This window comes from Aquarana catesbeiana, linkage group LG03, assembly GCF_042186555.1.
Source record: "Aquarana catesbeiana isolate 2022-GZ linkage group LG03, ASM4218655v1, whole genome shotgun sequence".
Classification (NCBI taxonomy): domain Eukaryota; kingdom Metazoa; phylum Chordata; class Amphibia; order Anura; family Ranidae; genus Aquarana; species Aquarana catesbeiana.
Window position 1 is genome coordinate 545,504,609 of NC_133326.1, and position 13,090 is coordinate 545,517,698.

Here is a 13,090-nt window from a genome sequence, read left to right on the forward strand (position 1 = left end):
CTCTTGAGCCAGACTGTGTCCATAGACATGAATATCGCTGGTAAGCCACGCCCCCTGTTGCCTTCATATGGGAGTTTGACTGACAGCCTATGGCTCCTGCTGCTACCTGTGTCTCCTGTGAGACCAGGAAGAGAGCAGCAGTAATGCAGCCAGGACATCAGTTGGATTGGTTCGAGGAGCCAGGTCAGCGTTTAGGGACAGGGTGGGGGGAAACTGGTAGTGGGGCTTTTATTACCTTAATGCATAGAAATGGAGCTGCTCCCTTTTTACTTGATTTGATTGACGGCAGCAGGAGCCAATGGGCCGCGAGGAGAGAGAGCAACACCGCTGCTCTTGGACACAGAGCTGGAGCAAGATAGGGCTCAGGTAAGTATTTATGAGGGTGGGGGTGAAAGGGGCACTGCACCCAAAAGTTTTTTTACCTTAATACAGAGAGAGAATAAGGGTAAAGAAAAAAAACTTTAGCCTTTACAACCACTTTAAAGTGTATGTTTAGTCAAAACTTTGTCTTCACTTTTGGATAGTGTGGAGGAGGATTGGACCCCCTCTTGGGGTTTTACTGTAAGGCAGGGCTCCATTATAGACATTTCTCCTCACTTCCCCCTCCAGTGACAACAGTTTCATTATACAGGAAGTGATGGAAAATCTGCAACAGGGACAGAGACAGCAATACAAATCTCACAGTGGATCCAGCCTCCCTGGACTATACAAATGGATTTTGGTTATATTTGTCTGTGCCCCTCTTACACAGCCCCCTTCACTTCCAATCCTTTTTTACTAGACAGGAAGTGAGGGGAAATCTATTTTATGGACACTCAGAAAGCAGGGATTCCGACCCTTTCCCACTTCATCCAAAACTACAGTGAAAGGTTTTGCCAGGACATACCCTTTAGCCACCTCCCACCCGTCGTATAGTAAAATATTGGCGAGCGGAATCCCCTCTCGTTCTGGGCCGATGTCATATGACGTCGCCCAGTCTCACTGCGATCACGCGCCCAGTGCATTGATTGTGCTCCTAGGAACGCGGCACGACCCTGATCTCGGTAAAGAGCCAATGACTCGGCTCTTTACCCATGTAATCGGCTGTGTCCAATCACAGCCGATCACATGTAAACATGGAAGTGCCATTTGTCGGCTCTCCTCGCCTCACACTGACAGAGTGTGAGATGAGGAGAGGAGATCAGCAGCGTCTCCTCGCAGGGGAGACCTGTACAGGTAATCAGGGGACTGATTATCAATGCAGCTTCAATAGTGCCCGTCAGTGACACCAATCAGTGCCCAACAGTGACACCAATCAGTGGCCATCAGTGATGCCAGTCAGTGGTGCCTTTCAGTGCCACCCATCCGTGCTGCCTATCATTGCCTATAAGTGCCGCCTAGCAATGCTCATCAGTGCCACCTATCAGTGCAGCATATTAGGGCCTCCTCATCAGTGCCCATTAGTGCAGCCTATCAGTGCACATCAGTGAAGGAGAAAAATATTACTTATTTACACAATTTAAGGACAGAAACTAAGAAAAGCTTTTTTTTTCAAAATTTTTGGTCTTTTTTTCTGTTTTTTTAACAAAAAAATTAAAAACCCAGTGGTGATTAAATACCACCAAAGGAAAACTCTATTTGTGTGAAAAAAAATGATAAAAATGTAGTTTGGGTACAGCGTTGCATGACTGCACAATTGTCATTCAAAGTGCGACAGCGCTGAAAGTGGAAAATTGTCCTGGGCAGGAAGGGGGTGAGAGTACCCAGTATTGAAGTGGTTAAGAATGGTATTCTTATGGGCACAGCTCTAGACACTGACTTGTAGCTGTAATAATAGTCCCTGGGTCTATGGGGGGTGTACACTCCTCCACCACCAGAAACTGCAGGAAAGCTCTACAAGGTCCTCCAGCTGATATATACACGGACTGTACATCCTGTGTGGTGCTCCGGCACAGGAGGGGTTAATGTGCACACTTGTTACATTGTGTCCCCCTGCAGCATCACGTGACCTCTCCCCAGGCTCCACTCTGTGGGAATGAAGGGGTTAAAGAGGCTTTCTGTGACCAGCAGTGACTTAAGAGCTTGCACTCTCTCTGGCGCTTAATTTCCCCTCCATTTCCTTCCTGTTCCACCTTTAATTTCCTCTCCATCTGACTTCCCCACACTAGTCATGTCTTCCCTTTCCTCCTTCGTCTCATCTAACAACACTCCATATTGCCATTTCCCACACTTCCTCCCCCTCCCCCATCTTCCTCCTCTTTTTTTTTTTATCCCGCCATTTCCTTCCCCATCCTCTCCCCCTCCCCCCATCTTCCTCCTCTTCTCTCTCCCTCCATTTCCTTCCTTCCTCCACACATCCCTCTCCCTCCTCCTGTGTGTCCCTGGCACGTTTCCTGGTGCGGCCCCTTTAAGAGGCAGAGCTCAGTGCTGGGAATCCACGTCAGTTTCAGGAGTGGACTCTCCATACTGACATCAATGAGGGAGGAAGAGAGAGAGGGGGGCACCCTGGCTTCCTGGAAACACCCCTCCCCCACCATGTGCTGCCACTGCTGCTAACTTCTGGAGTGTGGGGGACACTGAACCCCCCCCCAATCCCCAACCTGGGGGGCGACACTGAGCGCTGCCATGTGTGCTGCACACTTCATCATTAAGGTGAGAAGAGAATGTGTGTGTGTGTGTGTGTGTGATCCCTGGACTGAGCTACATACACAATACACTGCACACACGTATTGTCACATCCCCCTGTGTACACACTGCACAAACTTTTCTTTTACTATTCAAATGTTTACAAACAAACTTATACAGAGGGAAGGGCCGTCCTGGTGTCACAAGGGTTAAACGGTGCCAGTTATTGTTCTACATTTATATAGCGCTGCCATATACCCCAGTGCTGTATGATCAGTCTCTGCACCACAGGAGCTTACGCTCTAAATGTCTCTGCACATTATTATTATTACACTCTAAATGTCTCTGCACAGTATTAATATTATTATTACTACACATTTATAAAGCTCTGACATATTCCACAGTGCTGTACAGAGTACTCTGAGCCAGTCACATCAGTCTCTGCACCAGAGGAGCTCACACTCTAATATCCCACCACAGTCACACACTGATATTATTTATTATCTTTATTTATATGGCTCTGACATATTATGCAGTGTTGTACAGAGAACACTGAGCTAGTTATATCAGTCTCTGCACCAGAAGAGCTTATACTCCAATGTCCCACCACAGTCACACACTGCTATTATTATTATTATTGTTGTTGTTGTTGTTGTTGTTGTTGTTGTTGTTGTTGTTGTTGTTGTTGTTGTTGTTGTTATTATTATTCCTTTATATAGCCCTCACATCATCCGCAGTGTTGTACAGAAAACACTGAGCCAGTCAAATCAGTCTTTGCACCAGAGGAGCTTACATTCTAATGCCCCACCACAGTCACACACTATTATTTATTAATATTAATTTATATAGCTCTCACATATTCCGCAGTGTTGTACAGAAAACACTGAGCCGGTCACATCATTCTCTGCACCAGACAAGCTTACACTCTAATGTCCCCATCAGTCACACTGTTGCTGTTGTTGTTGTTATTATTATACATTTATATAACTCTGACATATTCTGTACTACTATATATATATAGAACACTGAGCCAGTCACATCGGTCTCTGCACCAGAGGAGCTTACACTCTAATGTCCCACCCGATTCACATTATTGTTATACATTTAAATAGCTCTGGCATATTCCATAGTGCTGTATAGAGAACACTGAGCCAGTCACATCATTCTCTGCACCAGAGGAGCTTACAATCCAATGTCCCCATAAGTCACACACTGTTGTTGTCGTTATACATTTATATAGCGCTGACATATTCTGTAGAGTTGTACAGTGAAAACTGAGCCAGTCACATCAATCTCTGCACCAGAGGAGCTTACACTATAATGTCCCACCCCAGTCACACTTTTTCATTTATATAGCTCTGATATATTCCATAGTGCTGTACAGAGAACATTGAGACAGTCATATCAGTCTTTGCACCAGGGAGGCTTACACTCTAATGTCCCACCACAGTCACATATTATTATTATTATTATTATTATTATTAGGCTCTGAAATATACACTAGTACTGTATGGTCTTATCAGCCTCTGCACCACAGGAGCTTACACCTCAGTGTCTCTTCACGGTCACATTATTATTATACATTTAAATGGCTTTGACCTATTCTGTAGTGTTGTACAGAGGACATTGAGCCAGTCACGTCAGTCTCTGCACCATAGGAGCTTACAATCCAATTTCCCCATCAGTCACACGTTAATGATAACAGTGACTGATAGGGTGTCACATCTGCACCAGAGGAGCTTACACTCTAATATATCTCTACAGTCACAAACTCTGTAAGGCAGGAGGAGTGTTAACTGTCTAATGACAGACTTTCTGTACAGCCTGCTTTTTGGAGACGGGTGGTGATGGGCAGGTTTAAAGAATAACAATGTTTTTATCCAGAAGGATACTCGGCCTCCACCTACAACTGAAATATGACTTTAGGGTGAACTGGGGCTTTAGTAAGCTGATTGTAAAGTTCAGTGGTATATATCTTATTAAAATCTCTAATGTGTGGTTTGGGGGGATTTGACAGTTGATGTGACTCCGTGTGCCCAACCACCGCTGCACTGGAATGTCATATGGCGTTTTATAACTGGCATGTGTTTGATATTCCTTTCCTGCCAGTGGAGGTATTGGACAATGCCAGTTGGCAGTTAGTGAGTTAAGCAAAGCCTAAAGCCGCCCCCCCCCTCCCCCGAATGTCAGTTTCCACCATCTTTAGAACTGGCAGAGGCCCTAGAGGTGGGATTGGGAAATGCTGTGACATGTTATGGCTGGTCAGTCAGTTGGGGAAGTTGCAGGCGGCTGTGAAAGGAGGAAATGAAACCAGAAGCTACCGATGCGTGTTTCTTTTCTAATTGTATACATTGTTTTTAGCATTGTTGTAGGTTTTGTATACTGTTCTACATTTATGGGCTGTGTAATCTGTTTATATTTTTGTATTGGTGTCAATTATATACACAGCCAATAAAGGGTTACATTTGGGTTTGTGTGCTTTACTAGCCTGTCTGGTATTTTTTGGGCTGGCGGTAGATTTTAACTTTTTGGGGCTTTTTTTGCTTCCTGTTTCTAGGAAGAGTTTTTCAAATCCCAAGAAGAAAGTACGTCTATTTCTGCTGTGGGTTTTGTGTTTTATTTTTCTGGTTCTTGGAGGTGGTGAAGCATCTGTAGCAGTGATTTGGTAAAGTGGACCTATCATTAAAATTCACAAAAGCCAATGGGGCACAACAGCATTGCCAAATCGCCTTATGTATAAAGGAAAAAAAAAAGTCACCCCCTTTATTGTGGTGTGTGTGTGTGTGTGTGTGGTGTTTTTTTTTTTTTTTTTTTTTTATTTCACAGAGGGCAGTGTGAACTGCCTGTGAATGACGTGATGTGGGAACCCGAACAGGAATCGCGCTGGTTCCGGCATCGCATATGTGTGAACTGGGACTAAAAGAGAAGTATAGGAATTAAAAAAACAAAACATGCATACTCACTTAGGTGGATGCAGTATCGGTCCCCCATCACCTCTAAGCCCACGTTCACATCCGTGCGACTTGTTATGCATTTTGACAGGTCCAAATCGCATGACAAGCCGCACCGTTTGCTGGCAATGTTAAAAAGTAGTTTCTGCACTATTTTTGGCAATTTCAGGTACGACTTGCATAGACTTCGGTGCATGAAGTCACACCTGAAGCCGCATTCAATGTGAACAAGGGCTAACACTGAGAACTGAGCGATCAAAGACCACTGATCACTGTTCTCATTCTTTAGCTCTCTGCTCTACTCACCCAGCGCTCACTGGAGCTCAGAGATATGCAGGGGGCGGGGGTGGCTGGCTCAGGCTGAGAGGCTGAGCCAGCTGCCAGTCAGGAATCTGTGTGGATCCCGACTTTAAGTCAGGATCTCTTCAAAACCTTGACTGGCTCAGTGACGCCAGGCGACAGCGGGCATTAGCCCATTGATGGCTGAATATGAGTCACAGGAGTGCAGACTAAAGTGCATGAAGTAGGGCCAAAAGAGCTTCGACCCTAATTCTCATTTTAAGAGCCGGCGAAATGGATCGGGCGGCACTAGAGCTGCCTGATCACTTTTACGGGGCTCTCTAAAGGACTGCAGGCAGCGGCTTCCCCGGTGAAAGCAGGAGGAACTTGGGGAACACCTGTTTCCTGATCCCTCTTGTGACACTTCTGGGGCTACAGCTGTCGTTCCTTAAGGCTGGGTTCACACTATTGCGAATTGGATGTGGGTTGCATCCAATAGGCATGTCGGGAGATTGTGACCAGCTCTCTATGGAGCCGGTTCACCCATCTCCAGAGCGAATTGCCCAGGAGTCCTGTGTGTCTTCTGGTCCATTTCCGCTCTGAATTCAGCCAAAAATTCGGAACTGACATCGAACCTGAAATGGTGAACAGGGATGCACCGGACTCCTGCTGTGAGCTGCTCCGTACTGCAGTGTGAACCCAGCCTAATGGCCCCTACATACGATCTGACGTCCGTCGTACGAGAATTTTCGTGACTTTATTTAGCTATTCAATTGCTACTTGCGACTATTAAGCGAGAACGGTCGTGCGATCGGTCGTACGATATGCGGAACGTGTGTACGAGGCATTAAGCAGAGCTAAACTCTCCTATTGTTTTTTGCCAAGAAAGCTGCCGTCTCGGCCTCTGTTTGATCTTCAACTGTCATGATGCTGCACATGTGAACATTTATGACAATTTGGTTGAAAGCACAACCAGTATGAAAGTTACATTCCTGGTATGTGCTGGGAATGTAACTGTTTTTTTTGAAACAGGTAAATTGATGGGTTTAGTCCTACTTTAAAGCAGAAGTATACCAATCGATTTAACAGTTTAAAAAAAACAGTTACATTTCCGGCACATGCCGGGAATGTAATTGTTACATTGGTTGTACTCTCAACCAAACTGTCAGACCGTCCAATGGGTGGTGTCAAAACTGATCACATGTGCAGTATCGTGGCAGTTGAAGATCAAACAGAAGCCAAGATGGCAGATTCTTTGCCTGAAAACGTTAGGAGAGTTTACTTCCACTTTAACTAGTGTATCCGAGGATGCAGCTATTCAAACGCGATCTGTGTTTGCATAGTTATGTTGGAGGACAGGGGAGACACTGGGGGTCTAATATCTCCATAAAGAGGACCTGTCACTGGCCCATTCTTTCACAAGCTTTTTGGCCCACTTGTGATAGCAAAAAAAAATAATTAAAGCACCCCCGTTGCCCACGCACACACCACATAAAAAGCACAGTGTAAGGGAAGCGTGTGTGTATATGACATCAATTGCGCCACATGTGAGGTATCTTTAGGAACATTGGGGTTTATTTACTAAAGGCAAATCCACTGTGCACGAGGGAGGTGCAGTCATTGTAGACCTGAGTAGAAGATCTGAAATGAGGGGGAAGCTCTGCTGATTTCTATCATCCAATCACCTGCAAGTAAAAATGCTGTTTTTTAATTTCCTTGCATGTCCCGCTCAGATCTATAGCGACTGCACTTCCAAGTACACTTGTGCTGCCGAGTGGATTTGCCTTTGGTAAATAAACACCATTGTGTGAGAGCAATAATTCTAGGGCCATAGTTCATGGTTAAGTTTAAACTGATGACCTGTGAAGGCTTTTAAAGCATCACCTATGGAGAATTTTGGATACCGTCGTTTTTTTGCCGATCCGCAGATGTGCGTAATTTAAGCTTGACATGTTTGGTATCTATTTACTCAATGCAACCTTCTTCTCTTTTATAGTTTTCACAATATGGGTCTAATAAAAAAATAATTTTAGTGTATTTTTCCCTGAAAACTTGAATTTGATAAATAACTACAAATTGTTGTGCAACACAAAAATTGCAGCTACCATAATTTTATTTTCAAGAGTTCTTTCTTTCTTTCTTTCTTTCTTTCTTTCTTTCTTTCTTTCTTTCTTTCTTTCTTTCTTTCTTTCTTTCTTTCTTTCTTTCTTTCTTTCTTTCTTTCTTTCTTTCTTTCTTTCTTTCTTTCGTGGTGGGGGTTGGGGGCAGGGTTACAATAATTTCTAGAAAAAATTGAGATTTGTGCATGTATGCAAAAGAATGAAAAATTCACTGGTAAACGTGTTTTTCAGGTCATTACAAACTGCTGACAGTCAATGGTTTTCAGATAGATCCGTCCTGTCTGGACTTGCAAGTTGCGAGTGATCAATTCTCCCCTGTAATGCCCCGTACACACGGTCGGATTTTCCGACGGAAAATGTGTTATGGGACCTTGTTGTCAGAAATTCCGACCGTGTGTAGGCTCCATCGGATTTTCCGACACACAAAGTTTGAGAGCAGGCTATAAAATTTTCCGACAACAAAATCCATTGTCGGAATTTCCGATCGTGTGTACACAAATCCGACGCACAAAGTGCCACGCATGCTCAGAATAAATAAAGAGATGAAAGCTATTGGCTACTGCCCCGTTTATAGTCCCGACGTACGTGTTTTACGTCACCGCGTTCAGAATGATCGTGTGACCGTGTGTATGCAAGACAAGTTTGAGCCAACATCCGTCTGAAAAAATCCTAGGATTTTGTTGTCGGGATGTCTGATCAATGTCCGACCGTGTGTACGGGGCATAAAGCCTAGTACGCACGATTGGAAAATCAGAGGAAAACTACCACCTTCAAAGCGATTGTACAATAATCAGATTGTTCGTACACAGCTTTCGAGAGCTGACCACGACAGTTCATGCAAAATTATCCAAAGGAACAAACGTGAAATTTTTTTTTCTCTTTCTACATCACTTCCGAAGTTGTATTCTGTCATACGAGAATTTTCGTAACTTTAGTAACCATCTTTATTTTCGATATGAGGCTAGCATGCAAAAAAAAAAAAACAGACCATCATTCGTCTGATATTCTTATCGTGTGTACAAGGCTTAATAGGTTGGTCTTCAAAAGTTGCTTCTTGTGCATCTGTCTCTTACCAATCATGCATACAGTACTTAATATTTTCGAATGAAAACTGCCACACAAAAGTGACTGCTGTGCCAGATGATCAGTGTCAAGATGCAGTGATCAAAAGCTGGAAGTCCCATACATTCAGCACTTGGCTTCTTTGAGCTTCTAGTCATCTGACCACAGCAGAGTATTTCAGGAGAGGAGGGAAAAGTGCAAATGCTTATATGTACCAAACATCAGCAAGTCCTTTATATATACATAGTATAAGTCTGAAAAAAATTAGATTTTATTGGGTTAAAATAAGAACTCAATCATGCCAGGAACAATTACAAAGAAAACCAGTAGGACTGGGACAGCGTGCATTCCACAGACCGAGTTTTAGAAACCAGAAATGACGTGATTGCGTTCCAAGCTCCGGCTTACGCATTTCGTCATTCGTCATTGGACGTCGTCAGAAGCTGTAGCCTCGATACAGGATTGTATTGAGGCACAGATCTGGTAAGGGTACAGAAAAATTTCTGCAGCGTTGAACGTCCCAATGTGCACAGTGGCCTCCATCATCCATAAATGGAGGAAGTTTGAAACCACTAGGGCTCTTCCTAGAGCGGGCTGCCTGACCAAACTGAGCGATCGAGGGAGAAGGGCCTTAGTCAGGGAGGTGGCCAAGAACCTGATGGTCATTCTGACAGAGCTCCAGCATTTCTCTGTAAAGAGAGAGGAGAACCTTCCAGAAGAACAACCATCTCTGCAGTACTCCTTAGTAAAAGGCACATGACAGCCCACCTGGAGTTTGCCAAAAGGCACCTGAAGGACGCTCAGACCATGAGAAATAAAAATTCTATGGTCTGATGAAACAAAGATTGAACTCTTTGGCCTGAATGGCAAGCGTCATATCTGGAGGAAACCAGGCATCACTCATCACCTGGCCAATACCATACCTACAGTGAAGCATGGTGGTAGCATCATGCTGTAGGGATGTGTTTCAGTGCCAGGAACTGGTAAACTAATCAGGATCAAGGGAAAGATGAATGCATCAATGCACAGAGACATTCTTGATGAAAACCTGCTCCAGAGCACTCTGGGGCGAAGGTTCATCTTCCAACAGGACAACGACCCTAAGCACACAGCCAAGATAAAGGAGTGGTTACAGGACTACTCTGTGAATGTCCTTGAGTGGCCCAGTCAGAGCCCTGACTTTAACCCAATTGAACATCTCTGGAGAGCTCTAAAAAGGGCTGTGCACTGATGCTCCCCATCCAACCTAATGGAGCTTGAGAGGTCCTGCAAAGAAAAATGGGAGAAACTGCTCAAAAATAGGTGTGCCAAGCTTGTAGCATCATAGGCCACTTTCACACAGGCTTTCTGATCAGGTCCGGCTGTTAGTTTTTCAGGCAGACCTGATCGGATGCTCCATTCAGCCCTATGGAGCGGCAGATGTCAGCAGTGACACCCGCTGCAATACTGTCCATGAAATCCAGGCGGATGGAGCCCCTTTTTTCCATCCATCTGGCAGATTGGATGGGATCAGATGAAAACGGATAGGCGGTTCGTTTTTATCTGATCTCCCCATAGAGGAAAGCGGGGCTCTGACAGGTCCATCTCAGCACAGTGAGCAGAGACTGACCTTTCATCCTCCTGCTCAGCGGAGAGATCCCCTGCTGAGCAAAGCAGAGTCTGCCAGGCGGACCGCCCATGTGAAAAGACCCTTACTCAAAAAGACTTGAGGCTGTAATTGGTGCCAAAGGTGCTTCAACAAAGTATTGAGCAAAGGCTGTGAATACTTATGTACATGTGATATATTTTTGTTTAAAATCTTTGCAAATTAATTAAAAATAAAAAACAAACTTCTTTCATGTTGTCATTATGGGGTATTGTTTGTGGAATTTTGAAGAAAATAATGAATTTAATCAATTTTGGAATAAGACTGTGTAGCATAACATAACAAAATGTGGAAAAAGTGTGAATGCTTGCCAGATGCACTGTAGAGGAAGAAGCAGAGCCCTCCAGGGGGGCAGAGTATTTCAGGAGGGGAGAGTTGGATAGAGGAACGAGCAGAGTATTTCAGGAGGGGAGGGTTAGATAGAGGAAGGAGCAGAGCCCTCTAGCGGGGCAGAGTATTTCTGGAGGCGAGAGTTGGGTTGAGGAAGGAGCAGAGCCCTCCAGGAGGGCAGAGTATTTCAGGAGGGGTGAGTTGGGAAGAGGAAGGAGCAGAGCCCTCCAGGGGGGGCAGAGTATTTCAGGAGGGGTGAGTTGGGAAGAGGAAGGAGCAGAGCCCTCCAGGGGGGGCAGAGTATTTCAGGAGGGGTGAGTTGGGAAGAGGAAGGAGCAGAGCCCTCCAGGGGGGGCAGAGTATTTCAGGAGGGGTGAGTTGGGAAGAGGAAGGAGCAGAGCCCTCCAGGGGGGGCAGAGTATTTCAGGAGGGGTGAGTTGGGAAGAGGAAGGAGCAGAGCCCTCCAGGGGGGGCAGAGTATTTCAGGAGGGGTGAGTTGGGAAGAGGAAGGAGCAGAGCCCTCCAGGGGGGGCAGAGTATTTCAGGAGGGGTGAGTTGGGAAGAGGAAGGAGCAGAGCCCTCCAGGGGGGGCAGAGTATTTCAGGAGGGGTGAGTTGGGAAGAGGAAGGAGCAGAGCCCTCCAGGGGGGGCAGAGTATTTCAGGAGGGGTGAGTTGGGAAGAGGAAGGAGCAGAGCCCTCCAGGGGGGGCAGAGTATTTCAGGAGGGGTGAGTTGGGAAGAGGAAGGAGCAGTGCAGATTATCAGAGGAGAGTTGGCGGAAGGAGCAGAGTCCTCCGACAGTGCAGAGTATTTCAGGAGAAGAAAGCTAGAGGAAAGAGTCAGTAACTTTGATGTATATCGTGTGAGGTAAAAGAGACATTCTTGTGGTCTATTACTGTATTGTTGGTTTAATAAATAACTTTTATGGGGATAATTTCCTATTGATTATACTTCTGCGTACACTTTGTGCAGTAGATTTGATAATTTTGAGAGCATTTTTCTGTGTTGAATCCATGTGCCAGACGTATGAAAGCAGACTAATGAAACTGGCCCCTGTTGGCTATCACAGATTATCTGCAGCTGGAGGGCCGATCTTCAGAGTCCTCTGCTGCCCGCCACTGCTGCAGCATGCGCTCTTCCAGGCACAAGTAATGGGGACAGGATCCAGTAAACTTCTTTTCTGTTCATCAGCCGCAATTACACCCTCAGAGCTAAAGACATTTAATTGGTCAGTTAGATTTAATTGGGTATTTTCAACGCCAGGATTTCAGTGCAAGTAGTTTCTAGTGCAGAGACAGGAGCCTTCAGTTTTATTTATTTGATTCAGGGCAGCCCAGGGGTTAACTTAGTGTTAAGGCGTAGTGGGTAAGTATTGATGCAGCTTTACACAACCTCCAAGACTTGAAGTGGAAGATCAGTTTTCATTACAGACCTGATTTTAGTGTTGGTGATGTCATCATTGGGTCTCTATGCTTCTCTATGCAATACAGGCAGATCATGGCTGGTGGGCCAGCAGGGTGCTGTACATAGCACCCCAAAAACATCACAGCAGCCTGCCTCCGTACTCCTCCCAAGAGCCAGCCTACTGCTTGCATCAGAGCTAAAGGCCCTTGAGAGGAGTTATGCAAATATCGAAATGCCCTGATGGGTGGATGTCGGCCTGGAGGAGAAGGAATTTAAGCAGATTAAACTTCTCTGATCTGCTCCCTTTTGGTCTGTTAAATATACAGTTGAAAGTATTTTATTTTATCTGTTTGATCAGTGCAAAGAAATATCTGTTGATCCTGCCAGAAGTCCTGTGTGCTGATAACTTCCTGTGCTTCACTCTTGTTAGGCAAACTGTTCACCCCTATCTCTGAGGACAACAGGACCCCTCCTTTCATGTTATGGAGAAAAGGTGGGGGCGGGGGTTGGCTGTTCTGTAGTCCACTTGTAGGGTGACATCGCTACGCCTCCAGAAATGCAGTGAGTGTGTGAACGTTGTCTCCCTAAGCCCCATTTCACACTGCCGTGGCTTCAAAGTCGGCATCACTGTGTGACTTTATCGCGGCTTGCATAGGACTTCTTTGACAGAAGTCAGTGCAAGTCGTATTGAAGTC

At 45.3% G+C, this 13,090-nt stretch overlaps 1 protein-coding gene across 1 annotated transcript in view; it reads left to right on the forward strand.

The window, feature by feature from the left end:
- The first annotated feature begins 2,384 nt into the window (after window positions 1–2,384).
- Window positions 2,385–13,090, forward strand: part of ETV6 (ETS variant transcription factor 6) — an 80,697-nt gene continuing 69,991 nt past the window's right edge. Inside the window, exon 1 of the mRNA XM_073621498.1 lies at window positions 2,385–2,631. Within this exon, the coding sequence (XP_073477599.1) occupies window positions 2,605–2,631 (27 nt within the window). The 5' untranslated portion in view covers window positions 2,385–2,604. The remainder of the gene's footprint in view (window positions 2,632–13,090) is intronic.